Here is a 24,250-nt window from a genome sequence, read left to right as displayed (position 1 = left end):
GGTTTTATCTAGTGGCGATTCTTTACCAAAGCCCCCAAACAGGGCTTGTTCCGTACATATCATGTGGAGACTTCCGGAATGTACTAGGCCAGCTTCGGCCTCGAATTCCATGGAGAAATATCAGGTGTCCGTATACCTACTAGGCTACTACTAGTACCTAGGTATGCTTGAGGTTTCAAGTTTGGAAATAAAATAGTACCTGGTGGTATATATTTCAAGGTTCCCAGGTCTTGTTCTCTCAGACTTGTTATAGGTACTACTAGTATCAGTGGTATCTGAGTAAAACGTTCAACATCATGTCTCAGGAGCTAGAGGCTGGCATGTTTAATGCAAGTGATCTAGTCGTAGACCACAACACCCCCGCATATACTTTGGAAGTGGAGGAACTTCCGTTGCCACAGGATTTCCAATGGGGAACCGCTACAGCGGCCTATCAGATTGAAGGGGGTGCCAGTCAAGATGGGAAAGGCCCATCTATTTGGGATACGTTCTCTCATCTGAGTCCTTCTCGAACCAATGGGGAGAACGCAGATGTTGCTTGTGACCACTACAATCGAACAACAGCGGACATCAAGCTCATGGCTTCCCTCGGAGTGGATGTGTATCGGTTCTCAATTGCGTGGTCCCGCATCATTCCAATGGGGGGCCGTAACGACCCAATCAATGAGCAAGGCATCGCATTCTATAGCAATCTGATCGATGAATTATTGGCTCATAATATTGCACCCGTGGTGACTCTCTACCACTGGGATGCACCTCAGTCAATATACGACCGTTATGGAGCCTTTCTCAACACTGAAGAATTCCAAGCGGACTTTGAAAACTACGCGCATCTATGCTTCAGTCGGTTCGGAAATCGCATTCGGAAATGGGTGACATTCAACGAGCCGTATATCATTTCCATATTCGCCCACCTTAATGGAACTCTGGCTCCTGGGCACTGTCGTGAGGCTGGAACTGATACAAAAACGGAGCCCTGGATCGTCGGGCACACTATCATTCTCTCCCACGCCACGGTCGCTTTGATGTACGCGAATGAATTTCGCGAGTCTCAAAATGGGGAGATTTCCATTGTACTGAACGGCCATTATTACGAACCATATGATCAGGCGAGCAGCCAAGATCGCGATGCCACCGAGCGCCGATTACTCTTTTACATTGCTTGGTTCGGGGACCCCGTTTTTCTTGGAGCGGACTACCCTCCTGCCATGCGCGCTTACTTGGGTGACCGACTTCCTACATTTACAACCAAGCAGCGCGAGCTCCTCCAGCGAGCTGCACCTGTCAACACATACTACGGAATGAATCACTATTCCACCAAGTTTATACGTGCGCTATCTGATCCACCGGCCGAGGATGACTGGACAGGCAACACGGAGGAGCTTTCAATCAACAGTGAGGGTAAAGAGATTGGGCCTGTTTCGGGGGTAGCTTGGCTTCGGGTTGCACCAGAAGGCTTTCGGAAGTTGCTGAATTGGATCTGGAAGCGATATCGGCTACCTATTATTGTCACGGAGAATGGCTGTCCTTGTTCGGGCGAGGAAAATATCTCCACAGCCGTTGATGATAAGTTCAGACGGTGGTACTTTGGCTTGTACCTAGACGCGATTTCCCGTGCCATATATGAAGATGGAGTTGCCGTTGATGGCTACTATGCTTGGAGCTTGATGGATAACTACGGTGCGTTTCTTGGAGGCTAAACAGGACTATATGTCGAACTAACACACTTTCGCCTGCCTAGAGTGGTCTGCTGGTTATGGGCCTCGCTTTGGCATTATTCATGTTGACTTTCAGACTTTGGAGCGGACTATGAAGAATTCGGGATATTACTTGCGGGATACCTTCATAGAACGTAGGAGAAAGTCATAGTAAATGAACGCTTTGCATTTAGACGTGAAATTATAACAGAAAAATTGCTAGTATTTCTTATTTTTACACACACATCTATTTATGCCATTCTTACTTGCCTGGGTAGTCTGAGATCTTAGGCTGGCCATTCATACGGTTCCCAGATTCTCAGCCCTGGAGAGTATAGATGGGGCTATGGAACATGTCTCAGGATCTTGAAAATTCCCAAAAATACAATGGGGTCCAGTCCAGTCCAATCACTGCCGCTGCGGGGTATGGAGAGATGGTCTGGAGCCTGGCTTGTGGCGTATTTGTGGGGAAATCGCATATTTGTCCGCGGAATTTCCCTCAACTTCTTCTTTTCATCTTCTGTCAGCCTCAACGGTTTGTCAAAATGTCACCCCTGCGGCGTCTAGCGGCAACTCGTGCATGCGATCCGTGCCAACGTCGAAAGGTCAAATGCGATGTGAGTACGGAGGCAACACGGAGTCTCATTCCCGAGATCAGACTAACATGGAAACAGACACTGGAGATTTGTGCAAATTGCCGAACATCTGGGCTTGCCTGCCACTATACAACTGTCCCCAAAAAGCGGGGACCCAAAAGGGTCCAGAAGTCATCCTTAGAACGACCAAATGCAACGCCTGCATTGGACAACAATGTTCTGGATTCTTTGTGGGTGAATCCAATGCCGACGGGGAATACAGTGGTTTCACACCCTGGAGATCTAGGAAACATGACATCGCCAACATTGGTTGGAATGGAGCAGACCTCTGCATCTCTGTCCGCACAGGCCATTAGGGACCGCTTATTGGATTTGATGAGCTTTGTGTCAGCCTCATTGGTGCCATTTGACATTGTGGACCGCTGCATCTATCTCTACATGCAATACACCTTTCCCACTGCTCCGATCGTGCATGAGCCCACTCTGCGGGAATACGCAGCCACCTTCTTTTCTGGCGCCAACACGAGGCTATTCGCCGCACTTACAACTGGAGAGGAGGTGGCGCATATGCGGGCTTTTGCTCTTCTCAGTGGATTATGTGCGTCAGTCGCATCGGTAATCCCAAACTCACTATTGCCGTATCGGCATTTGATCGCGAAGCCGTGTCTTGATGCATCACGCGGAATGCTGAAAGTGTTTGAGGACTACGATGTGGAGAACCCGGATTCATCTTCAATTGTCACGCGAATTTTTCATACCACCGCCTCGCAGAATATTACCGGCAAAACAAGGTTAACGTATCATATTCTTGGTCAAGCGGCGCTGCTCATCACAAACATGCGTCTCTACAGGGAAGACGCCCTTCAGTCTCACGATCCCCTTGAGTGCCAATTACTACGCCATATATACTGGCAAATATATGCAGCGGATCAGGCATCGTTGTGCATTCGCAGTCGCCCCTTTCATCTACATGAACTGCTGTATAACGAAGAAGCGACAATATGCACCCCTGGGAGAAAACCAATAATTTCTCAATTTGATACTACCGCAGCGTGGAGTGATGTGATGTTCGAGGAGCGCATGCTGTTTTCCTTCCATCTTATTCCTCGTCTTTGGTCGACGGCGGCCGCGTTATTGCTCGATATGAGAAAGTGCAAAGCTCAGGTAAATGACGCCGAAAAATCACGATTGTCAAAAGCATACATGGAATTTTTAGGAATCATGGACAACCTTCCATATTGGCTACAGGCTTCTCATGTAATATTTTCTCGTAACGACGGGGATGGAGCGCAGTTCCAGAAGACAGCCTTTTGGGTTCAAAGATGTACGATTCAGGTATCATTCCAGTGTCTACGACTACTCATTCTACAACAATGCCTTGATTCCGAATTATGCGATATCATGGGCTTGAACAACCAGCCTATCACCTTCCAAATGACAAAGGTTGGGATAATTCAGGACTTTGTCCAAACTCTGGATGATATACCATTTGTCTTTTTATTGGTGAAAGGGGAGCCAACGGTGAGCACAAGAACATTGATTCTGATATTAATTCGCTAAATAGAAACTTTAGGTCGAGAGAATTCGTCTAGTAGGCAGTATGCTTCTCGAGGTGCTTGACCAAGTGGAGGATGGGCATATCCGAGTACGAGCCAATCATTTATTTACACGGCTTCTGGATATACTTTCCAGGCTCGATTCAAAGTCATCAGATGTCTTGGTCGAAATGAGGGAACTGGGCGAGAAAACAGCTGAGTCGCGGCGGGAGGAAGCTCTCGGGTGATTCTTACGTGGCGATGGATTCGGCTAGAGTAGCAGAGTTAGACCTTTATGTCAGATGTCTAGTCTAAGCTCTAGATTGCTTTTGAAAGCTCCAACTTTTTCAACATCTGTGCACTTTGGATCGCAATTTCGTTACTTTGTGCAAGCGTCGTTCATGGTGGCGTACGTGGGCACCACAGGTATTATCGCATAGATGCATACGGACTCAATTCGATGAATTAAAGACTATTAGTAGTTTAAGATCCGAATGTGGTCCACGGTCAAACCGTAGCTTCGGTAAATTAGAGACAAACGCTATTCGGTTGTGCATTTCTCCGCGGATAAATAGGGTTCCAAGGTTTGGTAGTGCCACAAAGATTTCTTTCACTTTTTTCGGATGCGAATACCCCGGATTCTCAGACCTTGCATTCCACGTGAGGCGAGGGTGGAGACTCCACTTCTGGAAATAATATATCTTCCAAGGTTGTCGAGAAATTCATGTTGCTTTCAAGTTATTTGATCTTCATCCATATTCTTAACAATGGCAAAGATCTGGGAAATGGGAACAGGCACCCAACATGCTGAGCACTCCAGTTCACCTGTTCAAGTCAATATTGACGAGGCAGCTGAGCTGGCCAATGGTGTTGGGAACATAGAACCGTCGCTCTGGACTCTGGGCATGATTCGCTTGTACGGCTGTTTGTTGATTGGATACCTTTGCGCAACGGTGAACGGCTTCGATGGTGCTGTGATGGGGTAAGTAACACCCAAGGGCATGATGAATTTAACTTATGAAAAATTCAGTGGAATCAATGCCATGACTTCTTATCAGGACTATTTCCATATGTGAGTTCCTCCAGTTTCCCTATCGTTGCAATCGTCTGGCTTACAATGTGGATTTTAGGGTGAGCGCGTCCTCCAGCACCGGTATTATATTTGCCATCTACAGCATCGGTACCTTCAATCTTATCCGGATGTGAAAACAGGCTCTAATTAAATCTTATAGGTACTGCGTGCGCGGTTCCATTCGTTGGTCCCGTTAGTGATCGATGGGGAAGACGATGTGGTATGTTTGTTGGCGCAGTCATCGTCATGCTTGGGACCGTAATAGCTTCCCGGGCGATCAATCATGGAATGTTCATGGGTGGGCGTTTCGTCCTAGGATTCGGGGTCTCCTTTGTCAATGTCAATGGACCCATATATGTCGGCGAGATGGCCCATCCCGCCTGGCGTGGTCCTTTGTCCGGTCTTTACAATTGTTTCTGGTGAGCAAGGAGAGCTAACTGGATCCCTTAAAAAAACAATTACTTATTCTTGACCAGGTACATCGGATCTATCGTTGCAGCCTGGGTGGTATACGGAACAAAGACCCAGGCTAATGGATGGCGAACCCCTCTGTATTGTCAATTCATTGCAAGTGGCATTATTGCTCTGGCTGTCTGGTTCTTACCAGAGTCCCCTCGGTGGCTCGTTAGCCATGGAAAAACCGAATCAGCGCGGAATGTTCTCGCAAGATACCACGGCGAGGGTAGCCCAGATCACCCCATCGTTAAATTACAGATGGCTGAGATGGTGCTCCAGATCTCAACCGAGGGATCGGACAAAAGGTGGTGGGACTACAGAGAGCTTTGGAAGACCAGATCTCAGCGTCGTCGCCTGATCTGTGTTCTGTCAATGGCTGTATTCGGTCAATGGTCCGGCAACTCCTCCACTAGCTACTATCTTCCCGTCATGCTGGAGAGCGCAGGTATCACTTCAGAGAGTCGAAAGCTTCTTCTTAACGGCATCAACGCACCCCTTTGTTTCGTTGCTTCGATCACGGGAACGATGTTCCTTGACAGGGCCGGTAGACGTCCACTCCTCATATCCAGTCTCATCTGCTGCATCATTTTTCTTGCCATCTTAACGCCTCTTTCGAAGGTTGCATCTGAGCACCCAGAACAAGGCTCGACTGCGAACGCAAGTATCGCATTTATTTACCTCTTCGGCATTACATACTCGTTTGCGTGGACTCCGCTGTCCCCCATGTACGTCGTTGAGTGCCTCGACGCCAACACACGTGCAAAGGGCAAGGCCCTGGCCCAGTTTTTTACAGCCTGTGCTTCCGCCATCATCCAGTACGGCTCCGGTCCGGCTTTCGAGAAAATCAAATACTACTTTTACATCGTCTTTATTGGCTGGGATCTGTTCGAGGTGGCTTTCATCTACCTCTTCTGGCCGGAAACGAAAGACAGGACCTTGGAAGAGCTTGACGAGGTCTTCCAGGCACCTAATCCTGTCAAACGGAGTCTCCAGGCTAAAGATCTTCAAACTGTACTCAACACTCTTCATGTCGGGGATAAGCAATCGGAAGTATAAGTGGTCAACCTCATCCTCGGGGGCTGTCGGGCTTTCGAGAAAAGGGGCTCTTTGGGCCCTTTAGGCATAAGGAAGGCGGGGAGGTTTGGTTTATACCTAGGTAATCTTGAATACATTCTGCCTCAGTATGGATAGTTGCTGTCGAGGCCTTGCGCAGGGGAAGGGGGCTTTATAACTCAATGTCAAATAATTCACCGGTAAGACTTCTCCATAGTTGCGACCATAGAATAGTAACTATGTCCACCGTGCTCTGCGCTAAAGAAAATACTCATAGTATGGCGCTTGTAAGCGTTGCATCCATAAAATTGAAAACTGATTGTTGCAACTTGAGCTTCTTGCTCTCACGGGTGTTGAATAACGTGGAATACCCGCTGCCCGCCATCCCCCCCCAAGCCGCCATTTTCCCGAACACCATAGTTAACGTAGTAAATTACAACTCACAATATCTCAATAACAACAACTTTATTCAAGTTGAATTTTGGCATGGTGGCTATCCTTGAGTAACATAAAAAGATTATTTTTTTGAAGTAATTTAATTCATTATTTACATCCAATACAAAAATTACACGGTATTTTTGCCCCATATATAAAAAAAAAATATTTTGAGAGTAAAATTTAGATTTAAGATTATCTACCTAAATAAAGATATAAAGAATGATATAAAAAACTATAATATTCAGGATTCTATTAAGAAGCAAGTGTTGTTTAAACATTGAGTTGTAATTTACTGCGTTAACTATGGCGGCTTGGGGGAATGGCGGGTAGGGGTATTCCACGTTACCTGTCAAGCAACACAGCCCTGCTGAACCCATACCCATTTAAATTTGAAGCCTGCTTGGAGCATAAATATAGATTGTCATTTTATTCGCTATTTTCTCTGCTATTACGGATCATTTGCATTCGTATTGATTTCCTCTCAAAGAATTAAAAGTGGTATTTTGTGAAAGTCAGCATTACATGAAAGCCACTAAGGGATATAGGTTTCTGGAGTCTTATTTATAAAGCACACATTATAATCAAAATTAACTCAAGAATGATATAAAAATGAACGATCCTATTGGACTCTTACATTGAACTCGGCTTGAAAACAAATGCAAAACGGGTCTCGCGACATGGAACTCGGTACTTGTCAAGCGTCGCAGGGCCACACCGCGCAGTTCCCAAACCTGCGTGCGCAGCATCAAGTCGAAGAAATACATCCTCCCGCCTGTCCAAGTCTGTCGGATGGCTTGCATCAGCTATATTGATGCCAGTGTAATGGAGGGCCGCAAAGTCAAACTCCTCCCCTGCATTCCCAGATTCATCCACTCGCGCAACTACCAGCCCGATATTCCGATTACCTGCTAGCCGAAGCCAGCGGGTTCCTGCGCGATTACCATTCTCCTGTGGATATTCGTATGGCGTATAGAGTTGATCAGGGGTTCGACTGTGCAAGCTTACCTTTTGAGAATTGCGTTTATCCGCATAGGACTCCTCCGGTCCACATCCAAACCAGTCGACAGTCTCGAAATCTGGGGTTAGCTGCATATCAAGACCCAATCGGGGGAGAATAGAAGGATGGAATCCCCGAGGACGAATATGGTGGTCTATGATAACTGTGCCGTCCCCGTAGACCGAGTAGATTATTGTGGTCACAAATCCCCAGTCCCGCATGACAGCCCCGATATAAGCCTCGACGATGATATCCAGACGGTCCTTGCTAAATGATCGCATAGAGGCGGAGATTATGCGACGTTGAAGATTATCCAGGGCAAATTCGCTCCATCGCACAGCATCATACTTCTTGTCATTTTCTGTTGCGGGTCTCCAGGCTCCAAGGGTTGGTGGCGAGGTGATGACAGATTGGCCACCCAGTCTCCAGTCAGTTAAACAGCCTCTGATCCGGTCAAACTGAATGAGAAAAGTTGGACCCCCCTAAGCACCCAGGAGGTTGTAGATTCTTGAACTTCAATCGGCATTTGCTGAGCCGGGGTGGACATGGTTGGCCATTCACGTCTTGTGACTAGGTGTTGGTACCAAGCGACTTCATGGCCACTTTGTGCCCATACTGTAGGATTATTTACCTGAAGGCTAATACTCAGGTGGCATTCCACAACATCTTTCTCTATATCGTGAAGCTTTGGGAGAGGCATGGTGATTGTCTCAGACGGCCTGGCGGTAGGACATGGTTTGCGATCCAGAAGAATTGTCTCCAGTTCACTGCCTTGTGATCAGTAGTTACTGGCTGAAAGGTAGAAGTAAGACTTACCGGCCATTGAATTTTGATAGTTCCAAAACAAGTGTAAGGTTATCGAGGCAATCAAAATCGTGTAGGTTATGAAGCGACACATTGCCATCAGTGACACTGACTTTAACCGGCTCGATGACTTTCTTGAATTCGATAATGCCACGGCCGGGTGAGTGATCTGACAGGACAAGCCCATCCAAGGCGAACGTTGCATCATTTGGATGGTCGCCAAAGTCTCCTCCATAGGCGTAATATCCTTTGTCTTCCTTCCACAACCCGAGATTTGCAAACTCCCAGATAAATCCTCCTTGCAAACGTCGATGTTTGTGAAACATTTCCTGGTATTCCTCCAATGCACCTGGTCCATTCCCAAGTGCCATTCCGTACTCACACAGGATTATGGGCTTCGTGAACTCATCACCTTCCGCCAGTGCCTTCCGTTCCATATTCTCGAGTTCAAGGTACATGTATGAACACATGTCTGTCGTTTCGGCCTTCCTATCTCCTTCGTAATGGACAAGCCGTGTGGGATCATGCTTTTTGACGTACTCGTACATGACGACTTGGTTGCAACCATACCACGCCTCATTCCCGAGGCTCCAGATGATGATTGAGGGGTGATTTTTGTCTCTTTGAAGCATTTGTTCAATTCGGTCCAGATATGCACCGCGCCAAGCGGGATTGTCACTGGTGTACTTGGCCAGTGTAGGACTGAGATACTCTTCAATTGAATCGGCCCCGTCTTTCTGCCAGATCTCCTGAGGTACGTTCTTCATGTCCACATCACCTCGAATAAAGCCATGGCATTCTAGATCGGCTTCATCAATCACCCACAAACCGATTTCGTCACAGAGGTCGTAAAATCCGGGGTGGGAAGGATAATGGGAGCAGCGAACGGCATTGACGTTGTGTTGCTTCATTAAGATGAGATCGTGTCTGAGGAACTCCAGTGATACTGCGCGTCCATCTAATGGGTGGAAGTCATGATGGTTGACGCCTCGGAAAAGAATGGCCTTGCCGTTAACTGTGATATTTCCATTCAAAAGCTCTACCTGCCGAAAGCCGACCTTGTGATGAATCACTTGAGGCTTGCAATTTGGGGCGATAAGATCAATGCTGAGGTCATAAAGATAGGGTGTTTCTGCAGTCCACTTCCGAGGATACAACACAGACAGTTTGAGCTGTAGGGGTGGAGATTCAGCAGATACTGACACTTGCGTCTGTCCGATGAGCGAGGAATCACGGTCCCGGAGCTTGATATCAATTGTCGATGTAGTTTCGAGGTGAAGCTGAAGATTAATCTGCAATGTGGCATCCTTATAATCTTCGTCCAACCAAGTCTGGACAAAGAAGTCCTCAATTCTGGCGGTAACTGGGAAAGCTAGAAGGTAGACATCCCGGAAGATACCTTGAACAGGGTTGGTAAGAAATTCCATACTCCCCGTGGATTTCTATTCACGTACCTGATAACCACCATTGATCCTGATCTTCCAGATACGACCCATCACAGTACTGGTATACCCGAACAATCACCTCATTGTCCTCCTCGAGGAGAACATGGTCGGTGATATCGAACTCGGCAGGATTTCGACTTCCTTGGCTGTATCCAATCTCCTTTCCATTGATAAACAAGTGGAAAGCACTGTCAACACCATCGAACCTCAATCGAATCTGGGAAGGAACCGTCCAGGATGATGGAACTCGGAACGACCTTTTGTAAGTGCCGACTGGATTTTCGGTGGGAACGAAGGGTGGGTCGACCGGGAAGGGATAGGGGACATTGGTATAATGAGGCGTGCCGTAACCTTGCAATTGCCAATGAGCCGGCACTTGAATGGGATTCCACTCGTTAACTTGATGAAATGGCGTTGGTGCGTATTGGAAATCCCAGCTCCCATTCAAAAGAAGAGCATCTTGGGGGATCCAATAAGATCGGGTGGGCAAACGATTGCGCTGAAAAACCTGCTCATTGCAGTAATCAGGGAGGTCCGAAGCGTATGAACCCATAACTGCGATATTGTATTGCGACCAGTGATCTATGAAAGAGTGACAGTGGCCACCTTTAAGTAAGTTGTGGAGAGGTTGGAAATTTGCAATTTTGCCATCTTGACCTGAAGATTGGGGACAAGCTACCCGCGGAGGAATCCAATGCGACAAGAACTTGAGCTCGAACATTTAGGTATTATAAGGCTGTGTTCCACTTGTAATTTGCTATATCTCTGACAATGCCAACACATGGATGCCAAGGATCTCATGGTAGACTCCACTCCGGGGCTTTAACTACGGCCTCAATTTTCCGCGGAGAATTTATGGATACGAATTCGAATAGTAACTATAGTACGAGTAACCTAGGAGTATTAGTACGAGTAATAACTCGTAGTGATAGTAATACTACTAGTATATACTACTACTAGTACTAGTCATGAGCACCAATGAAGTAACTAGGGAATATAGTTACAGGTATTATATACTTGTACCTCAAGTCCAAGTGCCGTGGTTCATAACCTTGGAATTCACACGTTCGCTACTGCTAGTAGCTAGAAAGTAGTATACATACATAGATACTCCTGTATCCAATAGAGTACTACTGGTAGTATTTTATTCAATTTCAATCTGTACTACCTAGGTACTACTACAACTCTACTACTGCTGTATACTATACTGTTCTACTCTTCGGGGCAGACCATCATCACGTGAATGTCCAGAGCTCCAGAGCTCCCGAGCTCTCCGTGATCCAATTCAATTAGACCAATTAAACCAACCAGGTCAACGACAAGTACCATCTTGTTAGTAGCCTGAGGTCAACTCCTTCAATTCCTCAGCTCGAACCATGGAATTCCATCCGCAATGCCAGGATTGCACCGCGCTGCGATTCCAGATCGGGTGACGTCAAGAATCCCGATCGCTCGATCGATGACATCCTACGCGTCTCAGACCAGCCGATGGGATGCTAGCCTCTCTTAACCGGGGCTGCGCGCCTGTTTGCCCGGATCCCATCGATGCATCGATTCACCCCTGTCCACCTTCAGGTTCTCACTCGACTCCTACACCCACTTAAACCTCCATCTCCCCGAACCCTGCGACCCCGTGCCTCTATATCCAAATTCATCTCTACATCCGCCTGCACGATGGCACCGAAACGCAAGACCTCCGATGCGGACGTCGATAATAAACCAAACGGCCACGCGTCCAAGAAAGGTCGCACCGGCCTACGTGAACCACACCCCAATGCGAAACAGACAGAAGACTTTGGCATTGTCCTACGCGACTTCTACCCTCCGGAGATGAGCAATGAGCGATGCAAGGCATACACAAATGGCACCATTCAGCGACCCATTGAAACACTGCAAGAGGCGTGTCGCGACACCGCGGACAAACGTCATTCCATTGAGGCCGGTAAAGCGGTGGTTCACTGGTTTAAGAGTGACCTCCGGTTATCCGACAATCGGGGCCTACATACTGCGTTCCAACTCGCCCGCGACAACCAGGTGCCTCTCATTGGTCTCTACATTGTATCCCCAGAGGACTTCGAGGCTCACTCAACGAGTCCCGCCCGGGTGGACTTTACATTGCGGACCCTGGAGCGATTGCGGCGGGACTTGGCCGAACTCGATATCCCCCTCTACATGGAAACGCAGGAAAAGAGGAATCAAATCCCCGGTCGCGTGGTTGACTTATGCCAGAAGTGGGAGGCGAAGCATCTCTGCGGGAATATCGAGTACGAGGTTGACGAGCTCCGACGTGATGCCAAGCTCGTTCGACTGTGTGCGTCGAGTGATATCGATTTCACCCCCACCCCCGACACCTGTGTGGTCTCACCAGGTTCACTGAGTAGCCAGCAAGGGAACCAGTATGCGGTTTATACACCCTGGTTCCGCTCCTGGCTGGCTTTTCTCAAAGAGAATCCGGATTACCTCGAGTTGTCCGAGGAGCCGGGCTCGAATCCCGGGGACGCACGGAAGCAATTCTCTGACCTGTTTGACTGCCAGATTCCCGTTTCACCAAAGAGCAAGCAGCTCTCGAGTGAGGAGAAGAAGCGATTCGAAGAGCTATATCCGGCTGGGGAGCATGAAGCGATGCGTCGATTGGAAAAGTTTCTGGAAGAAAAAGGTCGCAAGTATGCGGAGATGCGCAGTGTGCTCCCTGGAGAGAATACGTCGCTGCTCAGTCCATACTTTGCATGTGGAGCCCTCAGCGCGCGGACAGCGGTAGTGACGGCGAAGCAGTTGAACAAGAATTGGCTCGATCGTGGGGACCAGGGATACATGACCTGGATCAGTGAAGTGGCTTGGCGGGACTTTTACAAGCATGTCCTCGCGCACTGGCCATTTATCTGTATGAACAAGTGCTTCAAGCCGGAACACACCAACATCGAGTGGGAGTATGATGCGGATCAATTCCAAGCGTGGTGTGATGGCAAGACGGGATTTCCTATTGTTGATGCTGCGATGCGACAACTGCGGCATTGCGCGTGGATGCACAATCGCACGCGGATGGTGGTGTCGTCGTTCCTGTCGAAGGATCTGATGATTGACTGGCGGCGCGGTGAACGATACTTTATGGAGAATCTGATCGACGGGGATTTCGCGTCGAATCATGGCGGGTGGGGATTTGGGTCAAGCACTGGAGTTGATCCACAGCCTTACTTCCGGATTTTCAACCCTCTCCGACAAAGCGAGCGGTTCGATCCGAACGGTGAGTATATTCGGCAGTGGGTTCCGGAGCTGCGCGAGATTGGGGGCAAGGCGATTCATGATCCATATGGGAATAAAGAGGCGGCGGGGGTGGCGGAGAAGAATGGGTATCCCAAGCCGATCGTGGATCACGCGGAGAGTCGAGCGCGGGCATTAGAGCGATTTAAGAGTGCTCTTCAGAAGGATAAGGAGTAGAATAGGGGAGTGGGAAGAAGAGTGAGACATTGATATACGTTGAATACGAAGGAGTATAGCAGAAAGGAGAGCAGAGCAGGAATAGAATCCGAATCAGAAACACAATCTCACAATAAACTCAATATTATGGAGAAAGCAGTTTCAGTTTCCTTAAATATGACTATTCCACTATTCCACACTATACCCCAGTAGTACTAGTATTAGCTGTAGTGCTGTAGTGCTGTAGTGCTGTAGTGCTGTAGTGCTGAGTGCACTGACGGTCTTCCCCGCGCTTTCTCCATTTCTCCATTTCCCCATCTTCACCTCTTCACTCTCCCTCCATACTCATGACTTGACATGGAACCCCACGGGGATCCCCAAAGCCCTGGCCCCGTCGATCTCCCCAATGGCAAGCGACGTTGGCGCCGCAATCGAGTGGCCTGCGATTCCTGCCATACTCGTCGGGTCCGATGCGACCGAGCCTTTCCCTGCTCGCGATGTCTACGAAGTGACATTCACTGTGAATTCACCCGCGAGCGTCGCAAACGAGGGCGCATTGCCCGTTCCAAGTTGACCTTGAACGGTTCGATGGATCCCGCCAACTTGAACTACGATGATGAGGATGAGGGTGATCAGGGTCCTGATCAGGATCCTCACCCTCACCCTCACCCTCATACTCATAATCCCTCGGCTCGCAAACCCTCCACATCCAACGGTGACCAGAAAGTCTCCCAATCTGCCCTCTCTCCATTACAACAGAGCTCCTTGTCGCCAGAATCCGCTTTCCCACACCGATCCCCAGGAATTGCTTCCAATCGCCTCAGTCTGTCGGCGCCGAGTGTCGAGGAAGACTCGCGCTCGCACCCACGTTTGCGCCCACATCCGCGACCAGAGACCGAGGCCAATGCGACGGAGGAGTGGTTGTCTGGCGCACACCTTTCACCCGAGTCTTATGATATCTTAGGAGGTGTACATGGAAATGATGGACCACTCCCGCGATTATACGATATTTGGAACCCAGTCGACCTCGGCGGCCATCACTCTCACTCTCAATCTCATCCTCGCCAACACTACCACCACCAACACCAACACCATGCACCCCAGCGTCCTCAGCGATTACCCTCCATCTCCGCACAAACTCACTCCCAGTCCGGTCAGGGAGCGCCCTCATCCTCACGATCAAGTTTGAAATACCCCGTGCTCGAACCCATAATGCCCTTCCTCGAATCCAGTCTACCGCGCCGGCTCGTGTGCGATTTGTTGGAACTATATTTCACCTCCGCTTTCTCGACACACATGCACCCCGTGTGTCACCACATCCACTGCTATGTCCTACGCAAAGCATCTTTCCTGAGCACCGACCGACCGCGACCGAGCACTCCAGCATTGTTGGCGAGTATGCTGTGGGTCGCTGCCGTGGATGATCGCGCATTCTCCCTCTCCATTTCACCACTACAACGCCGCAAAATCTGTCAATTCCTCTGCGCTTTGACGATCCGTCTCCTCCGACCATTAATTCATGTCTCGTTTAAGGACCAGGAACCACCGGAGAACCCAAATGCCCCGCAGGAATTGCCGACCGCCGCAGTACATCACCCGTTTGAAGGAGTGGGCGATGATAAAGGGTTGGTTGGGCCAGCCGGATCTCTTGACGACGTGATTACATATATCCATGTTGCATCGATTATTTCATCAAGTGAGCAGAAAGCGGCCAGTATGCGGTGGTATGTGTTCCCACTTCTCCTACTCCCACCACCACAACCATGCTAACATAGTACTCTCTCATTCTAGGTGGCATGCGGCCTTCACTCTCGCTCGAGAACTCAAGCTTAATCAGGAGATGGAAGTCATGTCGAACATGGATAGTCAAAGTGATGGGTCGAGCCCGTCCTTTGGCTACTCTCTCGCAGCGTGGGCCAGTTCCCCCGGCGGTGCGGCATTCGACTATTCGAATCCATCACGACCGAGCTTAAACTGCGTTTGTGAAGACAAGCACGACCCGCACAGTAACGGTGTGATCACTGAAGAACATCGTGAAGAGCGCCGTCGTACGTGGTGGCTCTTGTATATCATGGACCGACATCTGGCATTATGCTACAACCGGCCACTCGCCCTGCTCGACGCCGAGTCGGAGGATCTGCTCCTCCCGCTGGACGAAGGGTCCTGGCAGGCTGGAAATATCCACAGTAACAGCCCGCGCACCGATGGCCCCCAGTGTATTCGATCCGGGGATCGAAATAAGCGACGCGTTTTCCCCAATTTCATCTGCCATGATCACTCGATTCTCGGCTTCTTTCTTCCACTAATGACCATCACGGGGGAACTGATTGATTTGAACCAAGCGCGAAACCACCCCACACTCGGCCTCCGCCTTCAAGGAAAGGAGGCATGGGAGGTGCATGTGGCGGAGGTCCTCGGACAATTGGAAATCTACAAAGCCAGTCTGACGACCTTTGCTGCAACCACGGCGGCACCTGATCCCGAAGGCGACCGGCAATCGGGAGACGGGGGATCGTTGTCGCAGGCTTATTCCTGGCACACACAGACCGTGATCGCATATTCCTCCTACCTGGTGCATGTCCTACATATCCTGCTCGTTGGAAAATGGGATCCGGTCAGCTTGATCGAGGACAAAGATTTCTGGACCTCGTCGCCGGCGTTTGCCTCGACAATTTCACATGCATTGGAAGCGGCGGACTCGGTGCAGCAGATTTTGCGGTTCGACCCGGATATCAGCTTCATGCCGTACTTTTTCGGGATCCAGCTGTTGCAGGGGAGTTTCTTGCTACTGCTCATTGTGGAGCGATTGCAAAAGGAGGCCGGGGAGGGAATCCTCAATGCGTGTGAGACGATGATTCGAGCGACGGAGTCGTGCGTGGTGACGTTGAATACGGAGTATCAGCGAAGTTTCCGGCAGGTCATGCGGAGTGCGGTGGCGCAGGCTCGGGGCCGACCGGTGAATCCCAGTGAGATTCGACATCGTCGGAAGGCGGTTTTGGCGTTGTATCGGTGGACGCGGAAGGGGACTGGACTTGCTCTTTAGCGAGGAGTGTCTAAAAGCATATTGTATATTGTATAGTGTATATGTCCACTGGAATGATGATGAATGGAAGCGAGATATGGTGTGATGATCTGGATAGTCGAGGCCGGGCCCTGCATTAAGGGAATGGTAATAATATTCTTAGTCTCGTGTGGAGTCAATCTAGTTCGGTTGTGAAGTGTGAAGTGTGAAGTCATTGCGGCGACGAAGCACGCAATTGTGGGGCAGCAGAGCAGGAGTACAGTGTAGTGTAGTATAGTATACTATGATATAGTTAGTATACTACTGTATACTACTGTATACCACTGTATACCACTGTAAATAAACAACCCGACTGCCAGTGTGCCTGGTATCACCCGATATCTCCAGTGTAACCTGTAGTCTTCGTATAGTACAGAGTTACAGAGTTACAGAGTTACAGAGTAGATTAGATCAGATCAGTGCATACATTCAAGTTTACATCAAATGCATACTAGTATACTAATAGACTAGTACATATACTAGTACATAACTAGTACATATCTACTATGCCCTCATCCCAACTGACGATGGCATCATCCTCTACTAGTCATGCGAAAACCTTCCCCACAATCATTGCCGATGGCTCCACTCGAGAATTGGAGACCAACAGACTCAAAGTTCGAGTATTAATACTTACTCTTCATACTTTGATCTCTGCACTTCTAATGTCACTCCCACCCCCATCATGAAACTCCCCCTCCTGGCAGCCACCTCGGCCCTTCTCCAGAGTGTATATGTATCCAGCTCCAACCTCAACAACCTCAACCTCCAAAATGCCCTGCAGTCCGTCCTCAGCGCATCTCCGCATTTCTCCTCCTCTTCCTCCTCCCCGCCAAACATTCTCCTCGTCATCACCGACGATCAAGACTTGCAGCTCGACTCAATCGATTACACTCCTCACATCACCCGCCATATTCGCGACCAAGGCACCTTTTACCGCAATCACTTCGTCACCACCGCTCTTTGTTGCCCTTCACGCGTGAGTCTGTGGACCGGTCGCCAGGCTCACAATACCAATGTGACGGATGTTCATCCCCCGTATGGTTAGTACAATCAATCTGGAACCATGCGCCGATCATCCAGCAGAAGCTAACATTAGATCTCTGATTAAAGGCGGATATCCCAAGTTTGTGGACCGGGGCTTCAATGACAACTTCCTCCCCGTCTGGCTGCAACAAGCCGGCTATGATACCTACTACACCGGCAAACTCTTCAATGCCCACACCGTCGACAACTACCACAGCCCCCACGTCAATGGTTTCAATGGCTCCGACTTTCTCCTCGACCCTTACACCTACTCTTACCTCAACTCCACCTACCAGCGCAACCAAGATGCCCCCGTGAGTTATGAGGGATACCACACCACAGACGTGATCACAAAAAAGGCATTGGGCTTTCTCGATGACGCTCTCGAAGGCGAAAGACCTTTTTTCCTCACCGTCGCTCCTGTCGCCCCACATTCCGACGTCAACCCGGGGAGAGCCCTGGCCGGAGAAATCCCCATCATGACGGCCCCCATCCCACTCGAGCGACACGAGCATCTCTTCAAGGATGTCAAAGTGCCTCGGAATGAGAACTTCAATCCCGATGAACCCAGTGGTGTGAGTTGGGTCAGGGACCTGCCTCAGCAGAATCAGACGGTCGTGGATTACAACGACCACTTCTACCGCTCGCGTCTCCGCGCTCTGCAAGGCGTGGATGAATTGGTTGATGCACTCGTCTCGCGTGTCGAACAGAGTGAAAAACTGGATAATACCTATATTATCTACACCTCCGACAATGGGTTCCATATTGGTCAACACCGGTTGCCGCCCGGGAAGACCTGTGGTTTTGAAGAGGATATTCGGGTGCCGCTTTTCATTCGGGGGCCTGGAATTCCGGAGGGTGGGGTCGAGGATTCGGTGACGACGCATATTGATCTGGCTCCGACGATCTTTGAGTTGGCGGGGATTCCAGCTCGTGAGGACTTTGACGGAACGGCCATTCCGATCACGGATGAGTTCTCGGGTACGCGACATGAACATGTTACAGTCGAATATTGGGGGAGAGCAGTTGTGGAGGGAGATTACAGTGGCATTGGTGAGTTTTTCCCTTTGATTACTGCCAGGGTCAACTCAGTACTAATCATGCATACATTGATCCAGGTCCCGATGGTCTACCGCAGTTCCCTAACAACACCTACAAATCGGTACGCCTGCTCGGAGAAGGCTACAACTTCTACTACTCGGTCTGGTGCAGCAATGAGCATGAACTTTACGATCTGTCGGTGAGTGATGGTCCCTACCTTAAGAAAAAAGAGAAGAATCGCCGACTAACCGAACCGAACAGACCGATCCGTATCAACTACACAACCTCTACCCGAGTACAACTCCGACAGCGACCAAGGAACCCCAAATACTGGGGCGCAGCCTTTCGCAGGTCATCAGTCGACTGGATGCGCTCCTTTTAGTGCTCAAATCGTGCCAGGGAATTACCTGTATCAAGCCCTGGGATGTCCTGCAACCAGGCGGCTCTGTGAGCAGCCTCCGGGAGGCCCTGGACGAAGGATATGATGCTTTCTATGGGGAGCAGCCAGGTGTATCCTTTGACTGGTGTGCTGCTGGCTACATCATCGCGGCTGAAGGTGCACAAGTGCCATTGACGACGAGTCGTTATGGACTGCCGTGGGACGCGTGGGTGTAGTGGTAGCAGTAGCAGTAGTAGTAGTAGAGGATATAGACATATTCAAGTCAAGTTCACGTTCTAGCGTTAGATTGTATCTATTATGATCATGATTACAGAGACCAGATTTTCATAAAGCAGACAATATTTACGAGTTAATGGAAATTAATTAAATCCACTGGAGCTGTAGTGATCGTAAATAGTCTCAGCTCGTAAGGGTGTCCCACCACACGGTATAACTGCCAGTGGTAATACACTGGCAGGTGTAGGAACGCAACAATAGCCGAGCCTCGTGGCTTGACAGATGCGTATTGCAAGTGCCGAGTTGCTGATACAGTGCCAGCTAATGGGAATGGCATTCGCCGATGGGAAAAGGGAAAACTGGGGCGATTCTCACGAATCTCACGATGATTGACGATTGTGAATTGTTGATTGCGCCATAACCCCCCACCGTGTCGACAACACTAAAATACTCTCCCGAGTTACGCAATGCTCTCGCTTGGCCTTTTTTCTTTATTTCTTTATTGTATTGTATTTTTGGCTATCTATCGGCAGATGGAATGGGAAAAAAATAAAATGTATAAGACTGTCGTACCCACCGGTTTTGTTGACATTCTCCATCTCGAAATCCCTTGAAGTATCCCTTCGCTCACCATCGCCTTCAAGATGTCCGATCGGACGAGCTTCAACGAAAAGCACATCAATGAAAAGGTCACTGATTCACTTGATTCACCACCGAGTGAATTGGATCATGGCATTGTTAAAGATTGGGATGAGGAGGAGTCGGCTGTGACACGCAAGTTCGTATCAATACTTTCAGACTGGGTCAAATCCAGTATAAGGTCAAAATAGACACAAAAAAACTTACATTGACTCTGTCACTTTCGATAGAATTGACTTCATCCTCTTACCGACCCTGGCCCTCGCCTTTTTCTGTCTCCAGATGGATCGAGGCAATATCAGCGCGGTTCTCACCTCAACTATTACCACGGACCTGAATATCACCACCAACCAGATCAATATCGGTACTCAATTGCTCTCTGCCGGCATTGTTCTCGCCGAGATCCCTTCGAACATAATTATGCAGCGCATTGGGCCTCGCGTGTGGCTCTCCGGTCAACTCTTCGCTTGGGGGCTGGTCGCGACCTTCCAAGCTTTTGTCCAGTCGTATCCCGCATTCCTGGTCACTCGCATCTTGCTGGGCTTCTGTGAGGGTGGTTTCATCCCTGGTAGGTCAAGTCGGGTCAGGTCAAAAGGCTAGCAGTAGCAGTTGAAGCTGACACGATTAGGTGCTTTATACTACCTGTCCACCTGGTATAAAAGAGAGGAAACCAGTCTGCGGACTAGTCTCTTCTTTTATGGTCAGATGTTTGCCTCAGCGACATCAAGCCTGATCTCCGCAGGCCTGCTGCGCCTTTCTGGAACGCATGGAATGGAGGGTTGGCGATGGATTTTCCTGGGTTAGTTCGTTTCGATATCTCTTTGTCTTCCCATTTGGATAGAACTAACACCAGAACAGTGGAGGGTCTTCTCACACTATTCATCGGCATATTCTTCACTCTCCTTGTCCCACCAAAGGCAGGCGATGGCCGCCCGCTCATCGCCTTCGGTCGCTGGAGCTACTTCACCGAACGCGAATCGCACATCATTCGTAACCGTGTCCTGCTGGATGACCCCACAAGGCACAGGGCCATATCCAAATCTCTTGGTCGGATATTGCAAACACCTTGAAAGAGCCGCGTATCATGCAGCACGTCTTCCTCACTCTTGTCTCCATGTCTGGGTTCCAGGGTATCACTCAATATACCCCTAGCATGATCAAGTCCCTTGGATTCGACTCCATCAAGGCGAATGCTTTGACCTCGGTCCCGGTGTATTGCAGTATCATTTGGTTGACGATTTTGTCGCTTGCTTCGTAAGTTGAACGCCGGAGGGTGTCGTTAGGGGCGACCTGTTGTCTCTGATGAATATTTCTAACGATTAACAGAGACTGGACTGGTCACCGAGGACCCTTTGTGTTGATTGCCATCACTTGGAATGTCATCTCCTACGTATGCCTCAAGACAGCACCATACACGCTGGAGAAGTGGCATCGATACGGAATAATTGCGGTCGCCAATGTCTCCTATTGCAGCATGCAGTAAGTCAAGTCTCGACCCCTTTTGACCTTTGGCATTGTCCTTCCGATCTCTTGCTCCGGGTAAATACTAACGGCGAGAAACAGCATCCTCAACGTAGGCTGGCTGTCTATCTACTGTCACACCCCGCAGGAGCGAAGTGTTGCCATGGCGTGAGTTTTCTCTCTCCCTCCCTCTCTCCCTCTGAACTTCGAAAGAAAGTAAAAAGCATTCTAACTTTTCCTTTTCCATTCAGCCTGGTGGTGATGGCGGCCAATTGTGCTGGTATCTCCGGCTCTCAGATCTTCCGCACCGCAGACGCGCCCAAATACACGCACGGTCTGACAGCGATCTGTGCCTTGGCTGGAGCATCATGGGGCCTTGCAGCCATCCTTGGTGCGCAGTATTATATTCGGCGTCGCAAGGCAGGCGGAAATGAAGTATGAACGGAGCGGAGCTGTCCTGTCCGGGAAGTCCGACTCACCTTATGATTGTAAATAGCGCATACTACTAGTATACATGCACATATTAAACTATACTTCTAGATACTATTTGTTTACTCGGTTGCAGAAGTACTACTACGTGTGTTTTGGGTACCTTCCAGTTGGCTGCTATAGTTCTACCGAACAGGCTATTAGGTATACTTCTAACCACACCCGGCAAGGAACTGCACTGCTTGTTCTTCGTCGCTTCGCGTACCTGGCAGTCTGCAGACTGCAAACTGCAAACTTCTCGTGGCGACTTGCGGGGAAATTCGGTTAAAAAAAGAAACTGTGTTGGGAGGCAAATGCACCGATTGGTGCGTTGATGGGCCTCGTGGTTCGATTATTCGGCCCGACGCTGGGAATCCGGGGTCGGTTAATTCGAAGACAATTAATTTTTGATTTAATTTCTTTGTTTTTGACTTTCAGGATCATCCGGTCTGTCGGAGTGGAGGACTGCCGTTGGCCTTTCGGTTTGAATTTAGCAGTCTTCATCTTCACCTAGCAGTATAGACATGGATTATATGGAGAGCTGTTTAATTTACCGATCGGAGGTCGCTTGCAGCACCGCGCGTCTCCTGCCTCTCCGCAATTTATTTTAGCTCTGCTCTGGTTCCTGACGATGAAATAAAATGGAGGATTCCCCAGGTTTGCGGGGTTCGTTTATTTCCCGGATTTCTTTGAATGTATCTGTACCTGTTCGTGGAATATTTGAGAATCAGTTACAACCATCTTCGACACAAGATCATCTCTGCAAGAGAATGAGCACACGAACTTCAAGCTGAAAATCTCATTTCCATCTTTTTTTTTTCAATTATTTCAATATGACCACCGAATACTACCCCATGGCTCAGTGGCCTGCGCATCCCGCGCAAATGGCCGAGCCCCAATTGATCACCCAAGAAGAGCTCGATCAGCAAGCCTTGATGGCTGCAGGCTTTCCCATGCAAACCGACTTTGAGCAATATCTCCCGCAGTGGGATGAGATCGATCAACTGGATTGGAACAGTGAAATGGCCGGCAAACAAGCGTTTCTACCACCATATCCCCAGTCATGGTACGAGGCAGGCCTTGTCAATGACCAGCGAAAGCAGCTAGAAGCATCATGGAGGAATAGGTGAGTCGAGTTGAGCCCAGCCGAGCTTCAACAGATAATCAGTTGCTCCATCTTGCAGAAGTAATAACTAATCGCTGGATAAATAGCTTCATGATGGCAGAATATCAAACCATGACACCCACAGCCACCCACCACGACGCAGAAAATAACCTCCTCTCCCAAACTTCCAGCGAGAGAGCCCTTTTCATGACCCCACCGGCTCAGCCTCACTATTACCCGACCTTCCCAGGCTCCCCGATTTCCGAACTCTGCAGCACCCCCGAAATGTCTCACTCGTCGCGCTGGGAATCCGATTACGAGGACAAAGAGAGGGAGAGTGAAACACACACCTCCCGATCACCCTACACCGCCCCAGATCCACACCGACTGAAAAATGAAGCCGGGGATTATTTCTCGCGGCGCGGGGTAGACATGAATTCGCATGTGCATGTGCATGTCGACGAGTCGGAGGTTGAGACTATCTTGGAAATGCCCGATGGTACCACGCGCCGCTCGGCAAATTGGCTACCCGTGGACTCGAGCGCTGGGTTCACGATCGGCCCGGAGCAGAGAGGACTTTATAAGGATCCTGCACAGATGGAGGAGTTTCAGGATATTCAGGGTGCTTTCTTCATGGGCCCTCCAAGATGATGAGTGTGTCATCTACCCAAAATAATCCATACTTTCATGGCATGCGCCGGCGCTACCATTCAAATATCGATCTCAGTGATGAGGAACGGGATCCCTTGATCTGATTCAGCGATTAATGCACCTCGAATCACGCGGATTGTCTAGTTGGCCCCTCTAATCTCACCCAGTGCGGACACTCGAGCGATCGGTTGCGTTTTACCACTACGAATACCCATCGGACATCCACCCTAACTACGAATAGGGGTATCCCGGGATGACATACAGTACTTTGATTGTGAAGAATCTCAAGTCTGTACTTGGTTCGAAGAGGATAAAAAGGGTCACAACCAGAGGCAACAGGCGCCTCTCCAGCTCCGCAACCCCGTGAGATGAACGATTGACACTCACAGTGGGCCAAGTGAACAGACTACGAAGTACTACTAGTAGCAAAGTCGGTGGTGATGCAAAAGAATCGATCGATGAGTTAAAGCTATCGAATATCAATGAAGATTTCTAGCTTGACCAACGTTTATGTAAATACAAAAGCGAAACCATAGAGCTTCAAAATCTCAAGTCAAATGACCCTCGTGAAGTCCATAGTCCAGCAGAAAAAGAATTAAAAAGATTTGATCACGAACGTCCACTCAAAGTTGCAACATTCGTCGTGAGACAGCATTTTACTCAGCCTATCCTATG

At 49.2% G+C, this 24,250-nt stretch overlaps 10 protein-coding genes across 10 annotated transcripts; 9 read left to right on the top strand and 1 right to left on the bottom strand.

The window, feature by feature from the left end:
• Positions 1 to 296: 296 nt before the first annotated feature.
• N7509_008381 (glycoside hydrolase family 1 protein) lies at positions 297 to 1,869 on the top strand (the record flags this gene model as incomplete). The annotated part of the gene is made up of 2 exons (XM_056633018.1): positions 297 to 1,680; positions 1,742 to 1,869. 2 exons carry the CDS (start codon positions 297 to 299, stop codon positions 1,867 to 1,869), a joined length of 1,512 nt encoding a protein of 503 aa, XP_056483638.1.
• A 373-nt stretch (positions 1,870 to 2,242) lies between these two features.
• N7509_008380 (uncharacterized protein) lies at positions 2,243 to 4,076 on the top strand (the record flags this gene model as incomplete). Its single annotated transcript, XM_056633017.1, has 3 exons — positions 2,243 to 2,314; positions 2,372 to 3,814; positions 3,867 to 4,076. The coding sequence occupies 3 exons, from the start codon at positions 2,243 to 2,245 to the stop codon at positions 4,074 to 4,076; spliced, it is 1,725 nt and encodes a 574-aa protein (XP_056483637.1).
• A 519-nt stretch (positions 4,077 to 4,595) lies between these two features.
• On the top strand, positions 4,596 to 6,412 carry N7509_008379 (sugar porter family MFS transporter; the record flags this gene model as incomplete). Its single annotated transcript, XM_056633016.1, has 4 exons — positions 4,596 to 4,810; positions 4,887 to 5,008; positions 5,061 to 5,319; positions 5,377 to 6,412. The coding sequence occupies 4 exons, from the start codon at positions 4,596 to 4,598 to the stop codon at positions 6,410 to 6,412; spliced, it is 1,632 nt and encodes a 543-aa protein (XP_056483636.1).
• Positions 6,413 to 7,477: 1,065 nt separating this feature from the next.
• On the bottom strand, positions 7,478 to 10,646 carry N7509_008378 (Glycoside hydrolase family 2 N-terminal; the record flags this gene model as incomplete). Its single annotated transcript, XM_056633015.1, has 4 exons — positions 7,478 to 8,326; positions 8,476 to 8,611; positions 8,661 to 10,047; positions 10,103 to 10,646. The coding sequence occupies 4 exons, from the start codon at positions 10,644 to 10,646 to the stop codon at positions 7,478 to 7,480; spliced, it is 2,916 nt and encodes a 971-aa protein (XP_056483635.1).
• Positions 10,647 to 11,767: 1,121 nt separating this feature from the next.
• Positions 11,768 to 13,528, top strand: N7509_008377 (deoxyribodipyrimidine photo-lyase PHR1; the record flags this gene model as incomplete). The annotated part of the gene is made up of 1 exon (XM_056633014.1): positions 11,768 to 13,528. The coding sequence occupies one exon, from the start codon at positions 11,768 to 11,770 to the stop codon at positions 13,526 to 13,528; it is 1,761 nt and encodes a 586-aa protein (XP_056483634.1).
• A 336-nt stretch (positions 13,529 to 13,864) lies between these two features.
• Positions 13,865 to 16,550, top strand: N7509_008376 (uncharacterized protein; the record flags this gene model as incomplete). Its single annotated transcript, XM_056633013.1, has 2 exons — positions 13,865 to 15,231; positions 15,299 to 16,550. The coding sequence occupies 2 exons, from the start codon at positions 13,865 to 13,867 to the stop codon at positions 16,548 to 16,550; spliced, it is 2,619 nt and encodes an 872-aa protein (XP_056483633.1).
• A 703-nt stretch (positions 16,551 to 17,253) lies between these two features.
• On the top strand, positions 17,254 to 19,250 carry N7509_008375 (sulfatase family protein; the record flags this gene model as incomplete). Its single annotated transcript, XM_056633012.1, has 4 exons — positions 17,254 to 17,611; positions 17,682 to 18,647; positions 18,713 to 18,834; positions 18,897 to 19,250. 4 exons carry the CDS (start codon positions 17,254 to 17,256, stop codon positions 19,248 to 19,250), a joined length of 1,800 nt encoding a protein of 599 aa, XP_056483632.1.
• A 645-nt stretch (positions 19,251 to 19,895) lies between these two features.
• N7509_008374 (uncharacterized protein) lies at positions 19,896 to 21,786 on the top strand (the record flags this gene model as incomplete). Its single annotated transcript, XM_056633011.1, has 8 exons — positions 19,896 to 20,029; positions 20,121 to 20,458; positions 20,519 to 20,689; positions 20,749 to 20,880; positions 20,964 to 21,144; positions 21,217 to 21,369; positions 21,454 to 21,519; positions 21,603 to 21,786. Coding segments are annotated over 8 exons (1,359 nt in total), but the record flags the coding sequence as incomplete, so codon positions are not given.
• An 866-nt stretch (positions 21,787 to 22,652) lies between these two features.
• Positions 22,653 to 22,949, top strand: N7509_008373 (uncharacterized protein; the record flags this gene model as incomplete). The annotated part of the gene is made up of 1 exon (XM_056633010.1): positions 22,653 to 22,949. One exon carries the CDS (start codon positions 22,653 to 22,655, stop codon positions 22,947 to 22,949), a length of 297 nt encoding a protein of 98 aa, XP_056483630.1.
• An 89-nt stretch (positions 22,950 to 23,038) lies between these two features.
• On the top strand, positions 23,039 to 23,575 carry N7509_008372 (uncharacterized protein; the record flags this gene model as incomplete). Its single annotated transcript, XM_056633009.1, has 1 exon — positions 23,039 to 23,575. One exon carries the CDS (start codon positions 23,039 to 23,041, stop codon positions 23,573 to 23,575), a length of 537 nt encoding a protein of 178 aa, XP_056483629.1.
• Between the last annotated feature and the right edge of the window lie 675 nt (positions 23,576 to 24,250).

The sequence above is a fragment of the Penicillium cosmopolitanum genome, assembly GCF_028827165.1.
Source record: "Penicillium cosmopolitanum strain IBT 29677 chromosome Unknown utg000009l:1.0-9042332.0:1.0-9050551.0, whole genome shotgun sequence".
In the NCBI taxonomy this organism is placed as follows: Eukaryota; Fungi; Ascomycota; class Eurotiomycetes; order Eurotiales; family Aspergillaceae; genus Penicillium; species Penicillium cosmopolitanum.
This window is presented reverse-complemented; position numbering and strand designations above follow the sequence as displayed.